The sequence below is a fragment of the Antedon bifida genome, chromosome 1 (genome assembly GCF_963402885.1).
Source record: "Antedon bifida chromosome 1, ecAntBifi1.1, whole genome shotgun sequence".
Taxonomy (NCBI): domain Eukaryota; kingdom Metazoa; phylum Echinodermata; class Crinoidea; order Comatulida; family Antedonidae; genus Antedon; species Antedon bifida.
In genome coordinates, this window is record NC_136226.1 from 32289619 (window position 1) to 32315859 (window position 26241).

At 34.1% G+C, this 26241-nt stretch overlaps 3 protein-coding genes across 3 annotated transcripts in view; 1 reads left to right on the forward strand and 2 right to left on the reverse strand.

Annotated features, from left to right (window-relative positions):
- LOC144850895 (isoleucine--tRNA ligase, mitochondrial-like) overlaps positions 1-26241 on the reverse strand; it is an 82176-nt gene that overhangs the window by 8738 nt on the left and 47197 nt on the right. The window lies entirely within an intron of this gene.
- Positions 325-2143, forward strand: LOC144851071 (translocator protein-like). Its single transcript, XM_078708597.1, has 3 exons — positions 325-623; positions 859-965; positions 1604-2143. The coding sequence occupies exons 1-3, from the start codon at positions 413-415 to the stop codon at positions 1787-1789; spliced, it is 504 nt and encodes a 167-aa protein (XP_078564723.1). The 5' UTR covers positions 325-412; the 3' UTR covers positions 1790-2143.
- LOC144851010 (ras-related and estrogen-regulated growth inhibitor-like) lies at positions 2099-15514 on the reverse strand. The gene is made up of 4 exons (XM_078708537.1): positions 15294-15514; positions 5613-5669; positions 4987-5066; positions 2099-4489 (listed from the first exon to the last, which is right to left on the reverse strand). Exons 1-4 carry the CDS (start codon positions 15373-15375, stop codon positions 3953-3955), a joined length of 756 nt encoding a protein of 251 aa, XP_078564663.1. The 5' UTR covers positions 15376-15514; the 3' UTR covers positions 2099-3952.

Here is a 26241-nt window from a genome sequence, read left to right on the forward strand (position 1 = left end):
CTTGCTTAAATCTGAAATGGAAGAAGATTCCAAGAGAGATAGCTCAATAATTATAGAGGGCGGAAGTATAACAATGAATGCTAATCATGGATAAAATTAATAAGTAGTCTACTTGTTTTATCCATGTAGGCCTACTATTTCCTGCATTTTTTTGTGCATTAATATTATTAAGCATTTTCACGACTCTTTCTTGGACTTTTAGAAAGTTCCAACTAACAGCATTTATTATTATTTTAAAAAACGAAAATATTACCTCAAAGTAGAGACTTAACTAGACAGTTCTTAGAAGTTGTTGACTTAAGTTTTGATATCGGGTGGTAGGCTTTAGATAAGTAATAATCTTAGGACTTTGATCGGGACACTATTTCGGTACACATTTTGTCACTTCCAACAGAAAGTAAGCCAAATCAAAATGAATTCTGATTGGCTTTATATAGCTGGTGCAGTTGCACTGCCAAATATTTGTGGAAATCGGGGATATTACATAAAGAACCCAGAAGTAAAAAAATGGACATCGAATTTAAAGTGGCCTCGATGGGCACCACGTCCAATCTTCCCACTAACAGCAATACCACTGCAGTCTGTTGCAGGTTACGCGTCATACCTTATATGGAAAGAGGGAGGTAAGGCGATTTATTTTAAAATATATATATAATATACCGTATTATTTGATAGCATGATTTAATTTCTTTCTTTTTATATAAATTTTCCATTTATTAAATCAATTTTGGACTCTTCACTTCCAACTCACGAGGACATATCTTTAGCTTTACGCGGATATCAAGAATAGTATTTCATTTATACTAACTGGAATATCTTAACCATAAGCCTACTTAACATTTAAATTATTATTTTCAGGCGGATTTAACGAAGATACGTTGGTACCATTAGGAGTGTATGCTACTGGATTAAGCCTTAATTTCCTCTACACGCCGATCACCTTCGGCTACAGGAAACTTGGTTTAGTAAGTCACTATTCAAACAAGGCTGATCAAGCATTTAATAAGCGAACATTTGAACCTTCTATTGGTTCTTAGTAAATAAGCCTATATACACTTTTATCGGCGTCATGGGTGAAGTTGTCCAATCAATATTTAGTATGCACACGTCACATCCATAACACGCGCGCGTTAATGGTTAACTTGGTTCCCATTTGTACGCAACAACCCAACAAGTACGTATGCGCGCGCATATACAGGTGAGTTGACAGTTCGTGATTGGGTCAAATTACTTGCAGTGCGCTTATACGTCATTATGTTGCGTCCAAAACCAAGAGGCAGGAGCACACACATTACATCCATAACCTCTCTGAGCTTTCATAAGAAAAAAACTTGTGCTTAAATACAGCCAAGTAATGCCTGTATACCCCGATATTCATCTAGCAAAACAACGCGATTATATGTCTACATTACTCTAATCTATCACTATAGTTTTAATTGTAGAAATTATGGTATTTTAACTTGCTTTGTTTTAATTCTTATAATGGTTTTAAAAATGTATGTACTGCGCCTATGAGCAATCATTGATTGGATATATGGCGCATTATAAATGATTTTATTATTATTTTATCGTTTTTAACGAATGTTTTATGTTTTTTTCATAGGCAAGCGTGTGCATGATGGCGTACACAGGTGTACACGCGGTAGCTACCTACCTTTTCTGGAATTTAAATAAAACAGCAGGAAAGTTGATGATCCCGTTGAACGTCATCCTTGCCTTTTCCACCGCCGTCACCGTACACTTATGGAAAAACAACAAAGAACGTCGCATACACGATGAAGACTACTAAATCTTTGTTTTTGTGTTCAATGAGTGTCCACCAATGTGGAAAGAATTCATAAATAGTTCATATCGGTTTATAGGTTAGTTAATAGTATTTGACTGTTATGTTAATGAACCAGATGTAAATGTAAAGCTCTGTCTACACTATCAAACTAGTTTGACAAAAAAAGTGTGATGAGTTCAAATATGGTAGTGGTATGGCCCAATATGGTATCATCATATCCATATATGGGCACATCACATTTATGTTATTGTGTAGACAAGGCTTAAAACACAAGTAGTGTATTACAATGAATTAAAAACACGTTAGCGCCCTCTCATTACAGACTTTATTCATAAACTAATTCATTCGTCTGTGAACGATTATAATAAAGTGCATCACCAGAATCACTTAAGAATTGGGTTTTCAGATACCAAAGTATGTCTCACACAAAAATCATATTAAGACTAATGGTAAAATATGTGCACTAAATGGACTCATCTCTCGGACTATTTGTATCTCTAAAACTATGTCTATACTTTCAAACTTTATGTGACAAAACAAGTGATGTGCCCATATATGGACATGCTGATGTCATATCACCACCATATTTGGGCATGGCACCACCATATTTGGACACATCACACTTTTTTTGTCAAACTAGTTTGATAGTGTAGACAGAGCTTAAGATTGGGGAGCTCCAAGTATGTGTCAATAATCTGACAGCATTTAGCAATAGAATCAGATTAGTAGCAGAACACGTTTGTGAGAATTGTACTCACGTCCGAATATCTTAAATAAATTAGAAACCAATAAAACGTTCTTTTTTTCTATAATGCTGATTGGTTAGCTTCGATTAGAGCTAATTGCGACAGATTATGATGACCATAAAAATATAAAATTGCTTTTAAAACATGAAAGTGGAAATCTTGAAGTTTGACAGTATTTAATGTTGAGTTTTACGTGATAAATGATGAAAGGTAATTGAATTATCGCGCCTCAAACAAACACTTAAAAATTAAAGTAATTCTTATCAATACATCAGAACTGCTAATACCCAGCAGCCTATTTTATACATGGATAAAAACAAATAAAATTCAGGTCAGTAAACTAACAAATGTATAATAGTGTATAATAGTTTCAACAACCCCACTTTCAATACATATATAAACTAGAAGGAATAACATCATTACGATGGTTATGATTAAAAGATAGCCTGTGTTTGTCCTATTAACTACTGTGCTTTAATCTAAATGTCATGTTATGAGTTCGTTTTGTCTCCGTGAACTTCATCAGTAACCTCACAATCGCTTTATTACTGTTTTCATTACCTGCTATACGAACTTATTATTATTATTGTGACTTAGATCTTAAACACATCTTAGCATTGCTGTATAATTGCTTCGAGTTTGATGAATGTTCTTATTTGTTGTATGTGATTCCATTATTCTACTTCTAATGTCTTTCATGGGCTACTGTTGCTTTCTGCCGTATGGCCTAATGAATTTAAAAACATGATTTTGCTACTGAAATATATAATATTCAAAGTCAGTTCTAAACTGTATTTACACCAAAATATTGCAATGATTTATTGGGCTTCTTGGGTTACCAAAACCACACGATGCAAATAGATTTAATTTAATTAAAAACAATTTTCTACTAATTTATATCCGTTCCTATAATTTATAGTTTCGGAATAGCCAGACATTTTATACCACAATGTAGGCTAGCTCGTGACATTTGGTCAGATATAGTTGAAGGAGAAAAAATTAGAAACCCTCTATCTGGATCATAAGTCATTATTATTTTATTTGATTAATGAATTATCCAAGAACATTTGCATTGTATATGACGAAGTATCCATATATGAGTTGATCGGTATTTGTGTGCTACTGTTATGATCATTTCCCATATAATATTTCACTAAATTTTATTATAATTATGGGAAATAAATTTAAATTGAAGTAAAAATGTGCGCTTTATAGTATGTGCATGAACCGTAAGGTGCTGTGGATGGCCTCCAATAGGCTTTCATTCTATTACGATTGGATTACATCAGTCAGGCAGGCTAAAGTATAAAATAGATGAAACATCACACTTAATCATCCTCCATAATAAGTATAAATTACAAATTTCATAGAAATAATATATAAAATAATCCAGTTTATAGAAACATTAGAACTAACATTATTATATGATAGAGTCAACCTCGGAATCGTCTTCGATATCGTCCGATTGTTCACTGCACGTTTCATCAATGCTTGGTGGTCTACATACACTGAGGCCGGTGCTCAAACTTAAAAAGCTAGTGCCCCGTTGACGTGGTTTCGGTAAATCTAAAACACTGTCCTGTTTTGGAACGCTAATCTTCCGTCGCCGTGTAAATATCGGAGGCGTTGTCAATTTCTTCGTTCGCTTATAATCATTGTAAAGTTTCTCAAACGCAGTGTGAACGTCATCGAACGAATCGCATACCGATAATTCGTAGAATGCACAACCTAAAGCTTTTGCTAACTGTTCTCCTTCACTCTTGTCTACCAGTCTGTCTCTTTCTAAATCCTTTTTATTTCCTATTATTAATATCGTTGGATCCTGTGACGTATTCTTTCTGGCGTGAGTAATAAGGAACTTTGATCGCATCACTTCGTTAAAACTACATCTGTCATTTATTGAATACACGATAATGTAGGCGTCTGCCCATTTAATCTTGTCTTCTGTCTTCGTCTCCTTCAATAAAATTTTTAAAAATTAAAATAAAGTCATTTTTTCTGGTTATTTTTAGGACGCCAAAATCTCCAAAAGAAACTACATATTCTGAAATATCTATCTATGGCCGTGTTTCTGCAGCCAAAACAAAATTATCGGTTAATTTTTTTTTTTAACCAATAGGCTAAAGTGCGCATGATCAGGGTTATTACCAAAACAATCAGATGCCCAATCACAACGCAATAATTTGTCCTCCAGGTCAAAGGTTAAACATTATCGCATTTATCCGATAATTATCCGATATTAATGAAATAATTATCGGTTAATTTTTCTTGAGTGGAATCGAACCCCGTTTCCACAGGCAGTTTATCGGTTAATTATCGGTTAATTATCGGTTGGCTGCGGAAACACGGCCTATGTAACATTGAACATAATAAGCGCGTATCGTTAATAGGCACGCTCGATTATGACTGTTTTAGATTCAGCTGATGATTTTAAGTTAATGACTCTATACTTACTTGGCCTGCGGTATCCAATATTTCAAAATCAACTGGTGACATTTCACTAGCAAAGAATGTCCTATGTCTGTACGTCATTTCTGTTTAATATAGCAATATTAACTCTGATTATTCTTCTACAATTATTTAGTGGAACTACACAGTGCTACCACGTAGTACATTTTCTCTTCAGTATTGTATTAAAAGAAGCGTACGTAAAAACACACTAGGATTAATTGCTAATGTTAGAAATATCGGAAAAAATTACAAATAATTACTGTAGAACCCAGACGACACAGTTTTAAAGTGGTGTCTCCTGAATATGGTTTGGTCGAGTGTTCCCTTATTCGTTTCATAGGAAAATCTCCCCAAAATGGGGTCAATTGAACTGGTGTGTCCCAAAGGGAAGGGGTTGCACTTTATTAAACATGATCGTAAACATGTATCGTACAAATAAGCACAGAAACATTAACATGTCCAATATGTGATGGTTTTACTGTTCCAATGATTTTGGTCAAACCATGGATAATACAGATAAATGTATCAGTACCATTATACACAATCAATAATAATAATAAAACCAATAAATGTAGTTCACATTATAGACATAAGGCGCGCTGACTGATGAATATTAATTATGGTCTTACCTAAAGTAGGGTCATACTCCCATATAAACCGCCTGGTTATAAATCGTACTGTCAGAGCTGAAATGAAAAAAAAAATCAGATTTCATACAAAATAAATTGCAATTTGCGGTCAATAACCTCATTACTGCAAGGCAGCAGAAATCAAAGCAAAGACATACTAAGCCTTGTGCATGGACAAGAGAACCGACCGCGGAACGATACAGAAGCTAGAGTTGTGTACGGAAGCGTCTAAGTGCCATCGACTTTCCAAGATAATTTATCTTGACAAGTCGCCAAGTTGATGGCACTTAGACGCTTCCGTAGTTATGTGTTGGAGCTCATGGGATGTATTCTGAGCATGGAGGAATTACGGCATGGTGCGACGGGTGGTTCATCATTGTGAAAAAGTAAATATCTTGAGAAAAGATGGACGAACAGCGAAGAGAGTTTGTAATGATAAGGATAAGGCCAACATACACATTAGATGAATGGGGAGATGGTGTAACCATGGACATATAAATTAATAGGTTCATATAATGGTGTAACAGCAAGAAATGACAAATCGGAACCAATTTTGACATAATTATACATAACAATATACATTGTCTTTTACCATTAAAAGTAAACCATATTTTCAGATAAAGATATTTTCAGTGGTTTAGGCCTATATCTAATCTGATATTTTTTTACTTTCGTCCTTCAATACATAATATTGAAATATTCATCCAAACATATGTTTTTAATTTTATGAGACGTAATGCATATTCAACATTCCTGTTTCGCTTTATACATTTGAGCATAGATCACATATCGAAAATAAAAGTCATAATCATTTAAAGATGTATTGTCCCCCAAAAACATGACAAATAAAGATTAATAAATCAGATTTTGAATAGGCAATTTCACAGTTTTAATCAAGTTATTCACTTCTGTAGAAAAAAAATCATCAAAAATAAATATTTCACTTATAAAAAGACAAAAGAAATGGTTAATTTCAACCAAAAAACATTGTCTTCCAGACAATTTAGGTATATTTTGCTTTAAATTACATTTTTTTGGGGGAAAATGTTTTTTTTCTGGATCAAGTTTTTGGTCAAAATGAATCACTATCATGTAATATTAAAATGGAATATTTAACCAAAAAAAATTAAAAAATTATTTTTTTAGGGGGACAATACATCTTTAAATAAAACATTTGTTAGTTTGTTTGTTGGTATAATTTTTAGACTTTGTTTTTATATTCTACGTATGTGGACATGTTTCTATGACAACGTAATTTATTTTTAAATACTGTATAAATACCTATTTATTAAAGAATCATACGGGGTTTTTTTTCGATGAGATAAAAAATGGAAGAACCCACAAAAGACAAAAAAAAACCTTTGCCTAGAAACCAATTATCTGTATCTACGATTATTATTATGACTTGATATTGATGTTATTATAGTTTTTAGCTATTATTATTATTATTATTATTGTAATAAAGGGTTATTTTATAGGCATAAGAATAAAGAAAGTGGACGATTGGCGGGGAGGATGAGGGTATAACAACAAGAACCAAAATAAAGAAAAAAGAATCTAACTAAATATGGTGGTGATATGTCTAAATATGGTAGTGATATGCCATCGTCGTGTCCATATTTTGGCACATCACATTTTTTTTGTCACATAAAGTTTGATAGTGTAGACAGAGCTTAACGTGACTTTAATTGGAACGCTGAGATGACTTTCGAAATAAAAATGTTATACATAGTTTCTAAAATATAATAAAACAGAATACATATATTGGCAAACTGTAATTAAAAGACGCTTATTCATGAGTACTACGCTGTTCGCTTCTAGGAAATACCAATAAGCTATACTTTACTTATAAGCGTCAGATGGTCTTTTAAGTAGCCGAACGTTTTGCTCGACCGAATAAATGACAGCTTGGCGCGCCATACTAGACCGAATGTTTCGCATCGACTGAATGGCAGGCCAATTATGTTATACTACAATAATGACACACCAATCTCAATAATGCCGTATAAACTGGACATTTAGAATTATTCAAAAGAAGTAAAATTGCATAATGTTAAACTGGAAATGTCAGGAAAATCACAAAAGAAATATCACGAATACATGAGATGTTTCAGTATAAATAATCATGTTTTACTTTATCGTTTTGATTTAGCCTTTTGCTTATTTTTTATTTGTATCTCCTTTGAGATCCAGTCACTGATACCCACATCATTGTCATTTTTTCAATGCTTATTTTATTTTGTATCTCCATTGAGATCCAGCCACTAATACCCACAGCATGTTTTTAGTAATTTGCCTTTGGATTAGTATAAATCATCATAAAACATAGACATGTCATGTTCTATAAATGTTGTAAATACACTGAACGTTTATCATATAAATGATCTCAAAGCAAAACCTGCAGACTGTTATTATGATATGCATATCAATATAATGCATCGTTAACTATATTGAAATTTGGCCAAGAAATTATATTAACATAACTCATTGCCTCTAAAAGACAATGTAATAGCATTAGCATTGATTAGCATATACAGTAAAAATGTGTTTGTATAAAACCATGGAGGTATGATATAACATATTTACTGTGGGCGGTTCGTGTTTCAGCATCACAAGCCATTCACCTGCCTGTCTCTCTCCCATCGGAGCAAGATATCGGGGGCCGTGGGGACAAGGGGCCAGGGTCGCTACTTAAATAGCAAGTGTGTGGCTAAAGATGAAAGATTCATAAGCAATAAAAGAGGCCCAGTTATGAGTTCAATAAAATGATAAAAACAAGATGTGTAAGATGGTAGTAAGTTATATAGTATTTATTTGCAAGTTGTTCAATAGATACATCCCGTAGGAAAATACTTTTACAAATTCTATAGAGTGTTTATAGAGTTAATATAAATTAGAGAGAGTCTATAGAATTTCTATAGATTTTGTAATCTATAGAAATTCTGACGGTCATCGACGTACAATATAATTTATATAAATTTAGTCTATAGACATTTCTATGAATTAAATTTTAATGCAAGTGTTGTTATGAGATTCATATAATAGTAATATATGAAAGTGTGATGATAAGTTCAATGAAAATGAAAATGTGTGTCGTTATAAGTTCACAAGTGCATGGTTAAACTCAATGATACTAATACATGTACATACTATTTTACATGTCATTGTCAATGTGGTATATAAAGAAGACGTGTAAGAGTGTTTATAAGTGAGATTATTGTGAGAATGATAAATAAAAGCGGGATTACCATCATAAGTGGTTTTAAGAACAGATACTTATAAGGAACAGTACATTTTCAAGATTTTTATTTTATTTTATTTATTTATTTATTATAGTTATTTATATAGCACTTTTCCCAGAGGCCAAAGCGCTGTACAAAAATATAAATCTTATATAAAATAATTTACATAATCAAATATGATAGTTTTGGAAAAAGATGCGTCTTAAGTTGTTTCTTAAAAATCCCAAATGACCTATTTATTTCAAGTCTTTTTATATTTATCATGTTTTTCTAAGCTGTTGATATAACAATCATATTGCGTCATCGAAACATAATATTTTTATCGTTTGAACATTACTTTCATTTTAACAAAATATTTTATGAGCTTATCATTTTGTTTATCGTTTATAAATGTATGGCACGTAAGTTAATATAAGCTTGAATGTATAGCTAAACGGTTTAAAATAATGTATTTATCTCTGTTTTGGACGCCATTTATCAACTATAGGCTATCAATAAAAAAACACAAAATATTGTTGTATGTATATCTTTTTTGGTGTATTGTTTTCCGAGTTAAAACGTTGATCGTATTTCTTCTGCACTCGATATGACACTTGATATGAGTTAAGCTCTGTCTACACTATCAAACTAGTTTGACAAAAAAAGTGTGATGTGGCCAAATATAGTGATATGCACAAATATGGTAGTGATATGCACAAATATAGTAGTGATATGACATCATCATGTCCATATATGGGCACATCACATTTTTTTGTCACATAAAGTTTGATAGTGTAGACAGAGCTTTAGGTTTCAATGGTTGATTCGTAACTCTTATTGTACTGAAAGCAACCCAGTATAATATAAAACAAACTATGTCCTAAATATAACATTTAAATGGCATATCCTTTGCGGCGTTCGTAAATCCGTGGCTTAACTCACACCCAAACGAGCTTTTCAAGTATTTACGATTCTTCAAGATTTTATTAAGCTCGTCTTGAGAGATATTTTTAACCACTGGGACTCATTTAGCCTTTTCTTATCTTGCCGATTCCAAATCAGGTTAGAATCAATTCTCCCTCTTAATTAAAACCTCGTCTGTTATCTATGCTACCCCAAACTGCGATTTTTTTTTACTCAAAGACCAACTCAAATAAGTGAATACAATTCATTATTCGAATTATTTTTTGACACCGAATAGAAAGGAAAGAAAACAAAAATTAATAGTCCTATATTCTTGCTCTCGCTTGCCTTGACGGAATTGTTTACTTAATATTGGTTTTTAAAAAAAACAAATATTTTGGCGCACATGCCGTTTCATACGTCTAATATTTCATCTGGAAATCGGACAAAAATCAACAAAAAACAACCCCATGGGGAAAGTTGAGAAAGGACCGCGTCTAAATCCGGCAAATCTTGGCATCATCGTTCTGTTTTACTTTATCGTTTTGATTTAGCCTTTTGCTTATTTTATTTATATCTTATTAATTGAGATTCAACCACTGATACCAGTGGTTATGTTGTAAATTGCCTTTGGATTTACACAAGTTATTTTGACACCATAAAGGTTATTCGGGGGTTACTCATTATACTGTACATGAATCCAATCCGATACGACATTAATCTGTCCGTAACTCCAATTATTCTGATCGCAACATTTGAAGAGTAATTCATAATTGTTAAAGTATACCATTAAAGGAGAATTGAACATTAAACTGTTTAAAATAAATTTAAAAACAAACCGAGTTCTTATCAATGCAACTGTAAATATTTATGTGCCCAAGAATCGTTAACATATTGCACACACGTTTATCACACTTCAACCAACTCGTGCCTTGAACTGACAGATTCTCTTTTGTGGGTGGTGGTGCATTATGGCCGTTCTTACGCTCTGTCTACACTATCAAACTTTATGTGACAAAAAAAATGTGATGTGACCATGATGATGTCATATCACTACCATATTTGGCCATATCACTACCATGTTTGGGCACATCAAACTTGTTTGTCAAACTAGTTTGATAGTATAGACAGAGCTTTAGTTGGTGGACCGATCTGTCTGGTTAATACCGATAACAAACGAGACTCTGGCTACGGGTCTAATAATCGTTGTACCGTATACAAATTAATATTCGGTGGCTTTTCTTTGATCATTTACCAATATAAATAATAAATACATGCGGCCGAATGGAACTAACGTAAGATAAATACACTAATCTCACGAATACAAAATAAAAATATTCGAGTTTGTTTTTTTACGACCCCTCCTTCGGAGATATACATTTCCTGATCACAAACTACTGTGCTACTAATTAGTTTGGAAAACATAACGTGAAACTCTTTGGATTACATTACATTGAAAACGGACATTGTAATTATTAATTATGAATAATACTAATGAGTAGAGATGTATTCTTTAATCATTAAGATAATACAAATTAATCAGTTACGTATGCTAAATGACACTATCTATTCAAACGTCATTCTTTTAACCCAGAATCTGCAATCACATCCTAAACGAAAACTAGAAAATTAGCATTCGAATGACTTTTTCTGTCACTATTGTCAGGAAGAGGTGCGTACAAAAATCATATAATTATTATCAAGTTTTTAACACATGCGACACTTGTGTGTGCGTACAAAAAATAATTTGATAATTATCAAGTTTTTAACGCGTGCGATATGTATATGTGTGCGTACAAAAATCAAATCAATATTATCAAGTTTTTAACGCGTGCGACATGTGCATGCGAGCGTACAAAAATCATATAATTATTATCAAGTTTTTAACGCGTGCGACATGTGTGTGTGCGTACAAAATCATATAAATATTATCAAGTTTTTAACGCGTGACACGTTGCGCACATCAAACACTATTTCGTGGTAGTTAAATCTTCTAGGCCATATTCCATGCATTCCCTGATCGAAATTACTGAAAGTTGTCTGTGAAGTGAAAGAAATCTATGCATAGTCTCTAAATCCATACATAACCATGAATTCTTATTTTCAACATCAGACTACAGCCAACTGTCATATTGACATCTACGTGTAATCAATCCGATCAGAATGCGATAGGGTTTGTGTTTCCACAAAATTCAATCAGTATTTCTAAGAAATATGAGAGTGTTAAACTTTTCTTTGAAATATCATATTGTTGCAAGCGTTATCATACTTGCTAATACTATACTAGATAATATCACTGAAGTTTTAATAGTTACATGGATGTAAGATTCGCTCACAATTGATAGACTTCGTTCTTGGAAGTTATTCAAAATCATTGGATATTAAATGTCCTAGTTTTTTGCCAAATGACTGAACGGTGAGACACGTTAAAACGCGTTTTACGACGCAATAAACACGTTTATTATCTGCATTATGAACAGATCGGTTATCGTGACGAGGTCTCATTAGAAACTCGTTACAGGCAAAAACACTATGTGTTAGGTGAATGTGTAAACACGTGCTACTCACGACCTGAATTATTAAACATTCATTTAACTATAAATCTATCATAAACAAATGTAGTTCAAACACATACAACATATATTGCATACGTGACGTCATAGATTCTATAGTTTCTATTATCAAAAGTGAATAAATTTATTTTAAATAAAATATTTTGGATATTAAATCATTATACCCATTTCCCACATAGTGTATTGATTGCATTGAGCTTATGAACCTTTTTTGAAAAAATCTTTAAAAAAATTAAAATTAAAATCACAGAAAAGAATTCAATTTCTCTTTTTTCATCTAATAAACAAACAAAACAAAAAAGGAGTAAAACAAAAGAATTTTTCGCTAAATCCTTGCAAACGTTGTACACTTTTCTCAAATGTGAACTTTACAGTGGTAGATCCGTCAAATGATAGGCCTATTAATTGTAAAATGTAAATAACTTACTTATTTCTCCCTGGGACAGAATAATGGTTATAATTCTGATCATGTGTCACAAAGTAATGGAATAATCTAACAGGTGATCACTACAATTATGGTAATGAGCAAATGATTTGAATAAGAATGTTTCGTGTAGACTGCGGAGTAGCGCCGCATACAATCTTTTTGTAGACAACGGGGAGAGAGTGGGCAGCGTTTAGTTCACCTCACCATAAAACAATGACATTAGGATCCGTTTACGAGTCAATATGAATTAGGATACTGCATTGTAAATGAGATAATTATATATAGATAAACACACCAAAACCCACTGGCAACGTTGCTGTGACATCATGACACGTGTACACGCTCAACTCTATATTATATGGAATAGACACACAGTAAGGTTGGTACTTACTTTAAAATATCCAAATATTTTTTAAAGCATCATTATTGCCTTTTAGTAAATTTGTAATAAATTCAGTTTCAAATTAAGTTTACATCGATCAACATTCAAGATGAGTCAACAGACGTGATTGTAAACAATTGATGGCTAAAAGAACAGAACAGGACACTCTAGCAGGGTTATAAAAGAACAGAACAGGACACTCTAGCAGGGTTATAAAAGAACAGAACAGGGCCTACTACAAGGCTATAAAGAACTAATACACAGAGGACACCTTGCACAAAAAGCAACGATTAAAGTAAATACATTTACTGATCTAATAGCATTGATTTTCTATAACTATTGTTACTTATGACAAACTACTTACGAGGCCATCTTTGCCCACCTACTTACCGTCTTTCAAAAACGATTTAGTTTTGTAACACAAAAAGTGCTAAAAATAAACCAATTTATCGTATGGATAATTAAAGTATATAACAGCACAGAATGTGTCAATTGTAGTCATTGCTAAAATGACACGACGAAGTAAGGCCTAGAGAAAACGATGTTATCAATGTTTGCACGCACGCGTTGGCAAGAGAAAACGCGTACTAAAAGATGCGTGTGTCAACGTTTGTACACACGCATCGGGTAGCGTTTGTAAAGCTTGGTTCTCACTAGGATGCAACGCAAGGACGTAAGCGCGACGCAAGTTTGTTGACCAATCACAAGAGACAATTCGGATAGGCCTAATTCATCGTTTGTGAAATTGCTTATGTCGTTGTGGGAACCAAGCGTTTGTACGCGCGCGCGTCAGCAAGAGAAATCATGTTAAAAATGTCCCATGTTATCAGCGTGTATACGCTCGCGTGTACTTTTCGTGGCATTGAACAGTAACAATGAATAGATTAATATAATATTCAACTGAAAATAAATTGAAATGTGTCGCTATTAAGTAGAATATTTATTTTTGGAAACTAAGGTGGATTTAAAAAAAAATTAAATATCCAAGTGTCTTCATCAGCTGTTGGTACTAATGCAATGTTAAACCGTGAACATTTCTCAATTTTCATATTCAATTCCCTGAAGACCTATAATAGCTTTAATATATATAACGTGTAGGATTGTAATCTACATGTTAAATACAAATCAAATATCAAACATAAAATCAGAACAAGATTTTAATGCATTTTTTGTTGTGGAATTCGATGGGACATAAGTGGTTATATATTCCTACTAAAATGCAAGTAATTGATATTACGGTAAATCGCTTGACATTGATTTGAATTGTAGTGTATCTGTACCGTCCGTTTGCGGCGGGGGGACGAAGATCAGCCAACAAGGATGAAGTTAAGGCCTCTAAAATGTAAATTATTATTAAATTATTATCGTAATTTTATTCCTCCACGTACGCACAACACCATCTTGTCAGAAGTAATTTAACACCATTTATTTGTTTGTGAACCAAAGTGAACCAAACTATATATATATATTATTATAGGACATCTGCATATCAGGCAGAAGGTTCCGGGTTCGAATCTCGGTTGGGGCGATTCTCACAGATTTCCTCATCTTATCGTTTCGAACTATATTATTATAGTTAAATTGCACTGATGAAGGGCTAGTGTTGCACGAAAGCTCTGCTAACTTTTCTGGCTGTTTTACTTATCGTTTTGATTTAGCCTTTCGCTTTTGTTTTGTATCTCCATTGAGATCCAGCCACTGATACCCACAGCATTGTCATTTTTTCAGTGCTTTTTTTTTTGTATCTCCATTGAGATCCAGCCACTGATACCCACAGCATTGTCATTTTTTCAGTAATTTGCCTTTGGATTTATTATAGTTAAATATATACTAATACTATTATAGTTAACAATAAACTTTAAGTAACTGCTCAATAAAACACTGTTTCTATTATGCTAATACCTATAAGGTGAACCAGGATATCAACACATTCTACGTTTAATAAGTAGTGTTTACTATTCTGTGAAATATTAAGTAATTGAAAGAAATGATAAATTGTTTGAAAGGTGAATTACATGCGACAGACATCACACAAAAAGCGTTAAGGAATGTCAAATGAAGGGATATGATGCATTAATCACCTGTCTATCTAATATACATTTACCCGTCATCTTCACTACACACTTACTCAACCCAAGTACATGCTTACGAGCTAAGTCACGTCTGCTATCTTACCTGTTTTGCCAACTGATGCTTGCCCCAAAATCACCACCTTTAGCGGCTTGCCCGTCTGCACCACTCCATGCCTTCGATGCATTTTTATTTTAGGCCTCTCTTATACTTTGAGAAAATATCGACGAAATGATTGTACTGCTGCTGTAGTAGCTACTCCTGTTCCGTCACGATTGGCTAAGCATGCTTAAGTGGATTTAGTTTGCGAGTTTCTTTCAATTGGTCAACTCTCATGAATACGAAATATTGTTGATATCAAGCGGTAACCATGTAACTACTGATTTATAGAAACATTGTCGATGTCGTTGCCAGGACATTAAACTATGAATATCAACAACATAAAAAATGTGTTGGAACATTCATTATCCGTCGTCTCATTCACTTAATGTTTAATGTTGTAGGCCTAAATTGAATTTGGATTAAAACAGCTGAAGAAGATATTTCATAATAGTTCTACGTCACTGCTACGTTTTAAATCAATATCATTGCTGAAATTGACAGCTTCTTATTAATACTTCAAAAAGCAAAGTCAGTTTTCTTTTCAACCATGGAGGAAAAATCCATGTTTTAACCAACCACTGCCAAATTCCACAGCTGCGCATGATATTGTTATAGTTGAGCCAGGATTAGAACCTAAGACCTTCATTAACAGGCAGGCTGACGATCTACAGTTCCACTAATTATAAAGGCTTAATAACATATTACATTGACATTTTACGTTAAGCTTTCGGTTTGATAGCTTTCGGCTATCCCTCTGGATAGCCGAAGTAAAGTGACGAACCATATGGGGTGAAAAGGATGTATTAAAAGGACCCCCAACCCCACCCTCATTTGTTTAATTCAATGGCCTTTGTCTATTTATAAAAAATAGTCCATCAAAAACGTATGTATAAACAGCCTGGCCACAATCTTCCTTTTAACAAAAAAGTTATTATTAGCAACCAAACGTCGATAACTATCTAGTATAGGCCTATAATACATAAAACGTGAGGAAAACTCTTTAGAAACTCAATGTAAACACACAGTAATTTCTCTAATCTTCTCAATGGGAGACAATGCACCGTACAGTGACGACAACACACAGCATCTCATCGACGCCTCCGTGGGTTTCAATATACAGTCTGAATGGGTTCAACATTAATAAAGAAGTTGGCATTATTACTACTGTCTTGTAGAAAGCACGGAGGAGGTGTTGGGGGAGGGGGTGTCTATTTGGTTTACTACATTAGTGTTCAATATTTTCACTATACACAGATCACAGGGGAGTGGGGATAGCCAAATAGAGTAGCCAAGTGAGGGTAGCCCAGTGGAAATAGCCCAGTGGGGATAGCTAAGTGGGGATAGCCAAGTGAGGGATAGCCAAATAGTGTAGCCAAGCGAGAGATAGGCAAGTGGGAATATCCCAGTGGGGATAGCTAAGTGGGGATAGCCAAGTGGGGGATAGCCATCCTCAAATTCCTCCGTAATTCCCCTTACACCTCCAACACCCCCACCCACCCACTAAATTTAAAACGGACCAGCGTCCTTGACCAATAAGACAACCTATATGATATAATCTAACGTTTCGATCTAGTACAAAAAGTGGATGAATTATGATTATCATACCCTGTTTGTCTGAAGCATCAGTTTAAACTAATGTAAATCAACTAGCATTAAATGACTCAATGTACCAAACAGTCGTAAAACTTACATTAACACGTGGAAAATGAATTAGGATAAATTTCTAGACGCCATTTTGTGATCCTATTATCCGAAGGATTTAGTATACAAATTTGAAATAAAAATTCAGTGGGTTTTCGTTATTGTAAATTTTAATATTGATGCGTCGCACAACTGAATACATTTTAGATTTGGTTTGTAGTCCTTTATAACAATGCATGTCCCTTGTTGATTGTGTCATGGTCTATTCGTCTATTTATTTATGTACAGTGTTTACATATAATTTGTTTACGGTATCTTAATATATCTAGTTTGTAGTGGGCCTCCTATCACAAGCCCATTGTGTTTCCTGAAGGTCCCTTTCATCTTTTAAAAATGTGTGTTACTCATTGTTGTGTTCTGTTTGTTTATGAGATGAATAAAGAGAAATTATTTTAATAAATCTATATTATAAATAATTGTAAATACAATACAATGTTTAGTTATCGTAATAAATATATTCCTGGTGCTGGTAATGTAAACACCGTAGTCTACAAATAGCTGCCGCGTTGAAATCTTGTTAGCGGTGCTTAAATAATTAACGGTAGCCTACTGTATGCAAAATAACATTGCAGAGTTTGAGAACAAAACAATCGTAATCCCAGTCTTTAATCCCATTAGAGATAAGCCCATCCAGGATCTTATATAAATTGAGTTCATTTAATGAAGGTTTGATTAAAAGATTAACGGGATGAAACTTAATAAACGCATGCGCTAAGATTTAAGAAGATGCTATAAGGAGTCCTGTATTGCTGTCTGATGGTAAACAACAGGCTAATTGAGCCTTAACATAGCAATTTCTTACTAAAACTTACTCTTCCTTAATTGGTGGCACAACCCAGAGCTCTAGACAACATGAGGCAGACGAGGCGCTCACCACCCACCCCAATTCCCCAGGACAGATCGTAATATTTTATATTAATAATTATATTTAAAGCATCTTTGCCTGTCTGTTTTTAACCGCTCGCTACGGCCTAGCAATCCTATTAAGGGGACACTTTCGGTGAAATCAGGACTATTCCCTGCTGAAATGAACGAAAGTAACAGTGCACTATGGTTTACCTCTATTTAGGGGATATCCCGCCATGCGTCCCGAATATGGCTGTATTTGCAGCCGACCCCAGGGGTTTCATATTCCGAACTAAATATCTACTGTTATTTAGGTAGGCCCTTAACTTATTACATAAGATAAAGAAATCTAAAACAATACTAGGTGATAGGTTAATTACGATTTATCAATGAACAAGGATCGTGATACGCGGAAGACGATTGTGTGTGCGATATTGATTTAGCATTTAATTAACGTTAGATATCATTACACATGTCGACGATAAGATAACGAAGAGCTCATATAAACTTTTCAAATCAACCGAATTTGTATGCTTATGTGCTTATTAATATTACAAAGGCCTTACACGGCGAGTTTATTATGTTTCGGATTATTATTATGGTTAAATTAAATTAAACCTAATTTTGGTTGCATACCACCACTCTCTTAACAAACTTATGTTTGAATTTAAAACTTACAATAATAATTCCATCATTTAACATTTGAATACGTACTAACTGTACGTGAGCAAAACAAAAATGGAGACCTTTAAATCAAGGCAATCTAACATAATATTATTGATTTTCATTCAATTGCGCCCTCATTGTAGAGAAAACTTTTGTTACTGTTTAGAGGGCGATATATTTATTTATTAATAAAGAGATAAAGAGAAATACAACAATAAAAAACAATCAAAAACAATCCCAAAACCAATTAATACCATACTGTATGTTCTCTACAAGCAGGGTTAAATTTGTATTACATTTTGATTCCAATAAGGTATACTTTAGGATCACTAGGTCAATGTCTACCTCGTATTCAGATGTAATAAATAACACATGAATACAAATGTATATAAACAACGATAAAATAAAGAAATGATTCTGTTTATTCGACATTTCTAAAAACTCAACTAGCGCCATCAAACGTCATTGTATTAAGTCATGGTTTGCTGCCCTCATTCGAATTCTGAAGATCAATTACAAATATTTATACAGTAGACTAACTAAGGGGAATTCGAGACCTAAACAAATGGTCCCCTCCATGTGTATGTCTCCTTAATAGAAGACTCCTCCCTATTCAGGGAACACTACCAAATACTGCTTCCTCTTAATAGGAGTTTTTGCGGGAACAAAAAACAAATGCACCAAAATGAAGAATAATTTATCTGGAAATTGAGAAGAATTGAGACCTTAGCATTCATCAACTGAATAAGGTGTATCCAAAAGAAGGGGAGTGGGGGGGGGGGGTCTACTGTAGTATGGTATATCCATGTACTACACCAGTTGTGTAAGTTGTTTTTTTAAAAATACTATCGAAATGAACACTTTGAGATGCATGCCCCATGACAAAAGCTCTTTATTATACTTTTACGTATTTTAGGCAATCCTTCAGATATATAGTATTGGGAATTTTTTTTACATCAACACTGAGGGTATACTGTAGTGCAACGAGCGTATTGCTGATCGACGAAGCCAATTGCCAATTTCAAAACAAACTGACCAAATCGGTATTATACTTTAACTAGGAAATAACACATTATACAAAGGAAAACGCACCCCAGCCTATAATATTCAAAACAACCCAATGCGTCACGAAATTGGAAACAATGCGTCACAAAATTACCCGTTCGTGACGCGTTAGTAGGTCAGTAAAGTGTCAAAGTTCTACCAAATGTCCTCATTACAATAACAACGCACACTTGGGTCAGAATATGCACAGAAGACCAATACCATTATGACGTCATACGCAAAGATTTATATCCGATACATCAACATTTTTTTTAAAAATAAGCGAAATTTTATATAAAAATATGAAATAATTAATCGGCGGGTTGTTGCAATAGATTGGTCAACCACCTTTAGCAGTGACGCGCGCGTGCAATAACACAGACATTTAATATCTCCCTATGGTAATTCTAATGCGTACACATCTTTGAGCGAATAATTACTTCGTGTTAGTCTTAACTTTGTGTAGCAATTCATCTCATTTCATATTGGAAAAGCTACAATCCATGAAAATCCAAGAATTATACGAGTTCGACAGTTTTGGACCATGTATACAGGTCATATGCCTCTAGAGTTTTTCTCAGAAAGCGTAACAACAATATTTCGACACCAGTAAGTCTAGAGAATTATTTTCTGTAAATATTTGACAAGATTCGGGAAGAGTATGCTTAAACTGAAAACTGAAACAGAAAACGGTAAACGCTAAATGATATTGTGAACTAAGATATAGACTACAATGTGTGTTTGTTTTGTTTTTAATTGGGGCAGACATCTGAAATACGATTTACACGCGCACATTAGTGCATGATGGTGTAGTACATTGTGTAGTACTCTATACCTCAACAAATGTGACATCTTTGTGATAGGCCTATAATATGTACGTGTGCACACAGAGATGAAAGTGTGGCATTCATAAAAAAAACCATGTGCGCGTGCGCCAATTGTAAAATAAGTGACGTAATGATATACGTCACACGCAGTTAGACACGCAGCTTGGTTATACTTTTTACTTAGCTGCTAATTATTAAAAAGCCAGTGGCGAGCTAATGAGTCTTGTCTATAACAATTTATCTAATATATAAATATTCATAAATTCCTTATTTCAGTTGCTGCAAGTTGCGTCAGATAAAAAACCCGAAAATTAACTTCGACGTTCAGATTAAGAAAGTTAAGCCGAGGGCCTAGGTTTAATGACAATACATTTATTAAACATTCTTAATAATAGCTGGTTGTTCAAAGTCTTTCTCCTTTTACTACAAGTCAGGCGGTAAATTACAATCAGACACATAGTCTACGATGATTGGGTTGGACGGTTATTGGTTGGAAGAGCCATCGTGAATACGGATAGGAATAATGTGAACTATACGCACATATTCTGCGTATTCGGCCTATATTCTACGCACTATATTTTGAATCAGACAAATCATTTACTTATTATTTTTATCGGCCATATACAAAATGAGAGAAAATACGTTCGCTAAAACAATAAATCGAATCTTCTTGTGCACATTGTGTAATGTTATGCAACTAGAACTATTTGATGTCACCTAGAGGTCACAATATTAATATAGATACTAAAATCAATATATATATATATATATATATATATGTCTAATAATATATTGGCTTGAGTTATAATTCATGGTATATTCATTTATGCACGGTAGCTTTATGTTATGCAACTATATCTCCTGGGATTATTCTTATGTTACACTTTTCATAAGTCGACATTCTATAAATGGATGATGATTTACTGACGATAAATATATTGATTTACGTAGAAGATAGTATTACCCACAATTCTATTAATATCAATATATTACGACCTCATTACAAAAATAATTAGAACTCAAATATAATTAATCACCTAGTTTCATCTCTAAAGCCCTGTCTACATTATCAAACTTTGTGTGACAAAAAAATGTGATGTGCCCATATATGGACATGATGATGTCATATCACTACCATATTTGGGCATATCACCACCATATTTGGGCATATCACTACCATATTTAGGCATATCATTTTGTTGTCTAACTAGTTTGATAGTTGAAATTGAAGTTGAAATATCAATATAGAAAATGGCGGTTACAGGAATATTTGAATACTTAAAATAAAAATATAAATTGCCACAATTTATACTGATGCACATGCAAACATACATAACTAATATTAGACAAGATAATGCATTGTATGAGTTATGTATTATGTATTTATACAATAATATCTGAGAAATTGGTAAAATTGCTATTTAGCAGCCAAGTTGACGTCACCAAGATATAAAATAAATCATACTAAAAGAAGAACATGAGTTTTTTTGTCGTCTTCCTCCGGTCGTCATACATTCATGTTAATTTCGTTTAGAATGCGTTGGAGAGAAACCTGCGGAGTTTTTGTCACTGTGAATGATGGTTTTAGCTTTCAACATGTTTTACATTTTACATCTCAACTGTTTTTCTGTTACATTGCCAATGGCACCCTTTGTCGTTATGTAGAACAGAACCCCGTGTTTATGTTTGGGGTATGTGTCACTCAAAATGAAAGTCCTTCAAAATGATACCGATTGTATACAATGAATGTCATCAATATACGCGCGTACAAAAACCGTAATTTAAAATAGGATTCTTAAGCTCTACACTATCAAACTAGTTTGACAAAAAAAGTGTGATGTGCCCAAATATGGTGGTGATATGCCTAAATATGGTAGTGATATGAAATCATCATGTCCATATATGGGCACATCACATTTTGTTGTCACATAAAGTTTGATAGTGTAGACAGAGCTTAAGTTAGTTGTGCTCTACGTGATGGAGATTAATGAAAAAAAAACTTCATATCGAGAACAAACGTCATAATGTTTTTTTTTGTCTAAGCCTACTACAGATGAGTAGATTGAAGCATTTAGGGCATCAACTATGTCATTCTCCATGTCATCTATTTTAAATTTTAATCGTCCATTTGTTGACGGATTTTTTCTAAACAAATCAATTATAGCAAAGTTATTCTATAACGAGATTTTAAAAGTGCACAGTTTGACCTCAAATACATTCACGGATATAATTTTTCACCACCCAAGATTTCTGTGCTGAACTCGTGAATTTAGCTATGTGCTTACTTCATAATTTAATAATAACTTGTGGTGAGTCAAAATATTGCCTAATATTAACTGACACTCTCTCAGTGCTGTCCTCATTGTTGGCCTGTTAGGGTTTAGGGCACCACAGTTAGTATCTAGGTCCAAAACAAGTACGTACATGGGTTATGAATTGTACCTACGACGACAAACGATTTATAACAGGTAAGGGAAGACTAACAACTGTAAAGTTGGTCAGTATTTTTGTATTTTTAGTCGCGTGCAAACGCGACTCTACAGCTCACTATGTCGGTCGGCCGGTCGGTCGGTCGGCAAATACTCAAATTTGAGCACGCTCTGCTGCCACGTATATGGCCTTGTTTGGAAATAAAGAGAATATATTACTGTACTAGTTAAAATGGTGCCATGCATAAGAAGTATAATATAGTGTAGTAGCAAAAATAGCCAAAATTGTACGAAATAACAATTATGGAAACACGTGCGATCATGCGCAATTTATTAGTACAAACGGTACTTAGAGCACTGGAGCTGCGGCTTGTTTTTTCTTGTCAAGTGAATACGGGATATACCTGCAATTAAAGTGCTGGATACTACGGATCATCGCTCAATGACAAGATCACAGAAGTATACCCAGCAACAATTAGAATTAATTAACGAGTAAGTGTAGGTAGCGTTTAATCAAAGTGTTTGATTAGAAGCTATTCAAAATTCGACGTGACTAGAGTATTATTATTATTAAGCTATAACCTTCATGGTGTAAGTTACTTATCGAGATTAATAAAAACCAAATGGGTTTCTGAAATAATCAAATTTGTATACAATTTCAAATCCTCTACGAATAATGAAATTTAACCTTCATTTTTTATTAAAGAACCCGTTCCATAATAAATCTCATAATGTTCTCGAGTTTGATCATTGGCCATTTCATTAATTTGAAGCAAAGTAAAGTACATAAGGTTGTTTTTGTTGAACTCGTTGAATGTTGCTATAATTGGCTGTAAAGTAAATAATAACACATGGTATTTATATAGGCCTACTGTGGAATAATAATATGACCACTCTTTGCCTTCATACGTGTTCCGACACAAACTCTTCCGAAAGATAAGACCACGGATGATCGGTCCGGCTACATCTCTTTTCAGCTGTGTTGATTGTTCCCACGGCTTCATATTATAGTTTGTGTGTATCTATAGTAAAACAAATTGACAAATTAGGAGAGTATTTGATGATCGTGCCAAACCGCTAGAACGTCAATCTTTAATTGAAAGTATACTTAAATTAATATCAAAACTAATCACTCGAACGTCTTTCTAGTAAGTGAGTGACGTCAAAATGCAAATTATCGAGGCACAGATTGCAGGACTTAATTTGGATTTATGGCGGTGGTCAAATACGTATCCATAATGAACGATACAATGTTGAAAAAGAAGTAAAATATTCATTTAAAGATTCAAGATTCAAGATTCAATGACGAAATTACTAATAAAACATTCATGTTGAGTTCAAATCATGAAGAAATACAAGTATAATTTCTTGTTGATTTTCTTCTGATTCGTGATTCGCAAAATGAAATGAAACAATAGATGAGTGATTGTAATCGGTTGTTATTTAATCGGTTATTTCAATTTGTGCCGTTTCTGCTAATGACCGATTGATATTCCATCCAGTAGAAATAAGCCCTCACTAAAGCAAAGTCAGATAGACCTATAAACACGGTATCGTTTATTAGTGGTTTCAGAGCTGAGTTACTATACATGGGTCGTCATTGCATTTCCCGTGCGTTCTTGCATTTCCCGTGCGTTCTTTGTATCAGCATTGCCCGTGCGTCCTTCTTCCCTTGCGTTGCTCGTGCGTTCTTTATAGCATTGACCGTGCGTCCTTCTTCCCTTGCGTTGCTCGTGCGTTCTTTGTAGCATTGACCGTGCGTCCTTCTTCCCTTGCGTTGCTCGTGCGTTCTTTATAGCATTGCCCGTGCGTCCTTCTTCCCTTGCGTTGCTCGTGCGTTCTTTATAGCATTGCCCGTGCGTCCTTCTTCCCTTGCGTTGCTCGTGCGTTCTTTGTAGCATTGACCGTGCGTCCTTCTTCCCTTGCGTTTGCTCGTGTGTTCTTTGTAGCATTGCCCGTGCGTCCTTCCTATGCGTTGCGTCCTTGCATTTCCCGTACGCCCTTGCGTTGCTTCCTAGTGGGAACCAAGCTTCTTTTTTTTTTTGTAAATGGAAAAGAATTACAAAGCTGATGCATGGAGAGCCAGCAGGTGTTTTGTTTTTAGAATGGGAAGGATGCAATTGATTGAATCACGGCATGAAACATACTTCTCATCGCGCTCTCTTGTTTCATTTGTACAATACAGGATCACTGTCGGGAAGCGTTATGCCTGACAGGATCAATATCATGGTGTAATTTTAATAATTTAATAAAATGATAATAAATATCATTCGTATAAAGAAAAAACATCGGGCTTGGATTTCATCTTCCTTAACTTGTATCGTTATATCAACATTAAAGGCAGCCATAATATTCACCTTTACAAACACATTTTACCCTGAGATATAATATCGCAAATACCACTTATATACCTCATTAAAAGACAGGTTCATGTATCGTAATGATTCAACCTACTTTGACTATATCTAATTGTGGTTTGGATTGAAATTATATAGGATACATGGATTGTAGTATAGGCCTACTGAATGCTGTAGGGACATTTGGGATTCAGACATCTGCGCAGGTGTAAATTCCGATTGGAAATTATAGAAATTTAAATTGTATCTAAATAATCGCTTATTGCAGGACATAATGCATTTAAATATATAAGTATTTATACCTGATACATGGCTACCAGTAGGCAAGCGACTACATGTTATCAGTCTGAGTTCAATACACAGTATATAGGCCTATTTCTTTGTTTTCACAACACTTTATAGTGACAATATTCAAATAATTTGCGTTAAACCAAATCACATTGATTTAACAAGGCCTAGTTGATGTATACCAGCAGCCTACGTCAGTACGGTCGCAAGCTGAATTGGCGCGTAAAGTATGCGTTGTGTTTATACTTTATCCTTGTCACAACACCACTAAACCCAAGCTGGCAGAGAAAGGTGTTTATAAGTCGCGTTTAATGGAACTTATTAAAATAGTTTGATCAATAACAATTCTATGAATCCTGTTACCGACTGGAATATTTCGACAAACATTCCAACGGGTAAGCACGAGTACGTTGCTTTAATAATAGTAGGCCTACTGAGCTCGATTTTCCGGCGCACATAACGAGTATTTATGAGTCTTTTTTTGAAATCCATGCAGTAGGCCTACCTGATGTTTTGCATCAAATAGGTGCAAAGGGCCTCCTCAGTAGGTCGTCAGGTTTAGACATCATAATTGCCTGTTTATTACATTCATAGCATAGTTTCATTTCAATATTTATTTTTACCGATACCTGTGACGTTTTTCAAGGTCGTATCAAAATTACGCGCGGAGGCGAGGTACCGTGTTTTTGTGGTCACGTGCGCAGCTTATACAGTGCGCTTTTCCTATTATGGATGCGCGCGTATATAACTAAATTAAGAGCGGTCGTCCATACACATATCCTAAAATACGTAG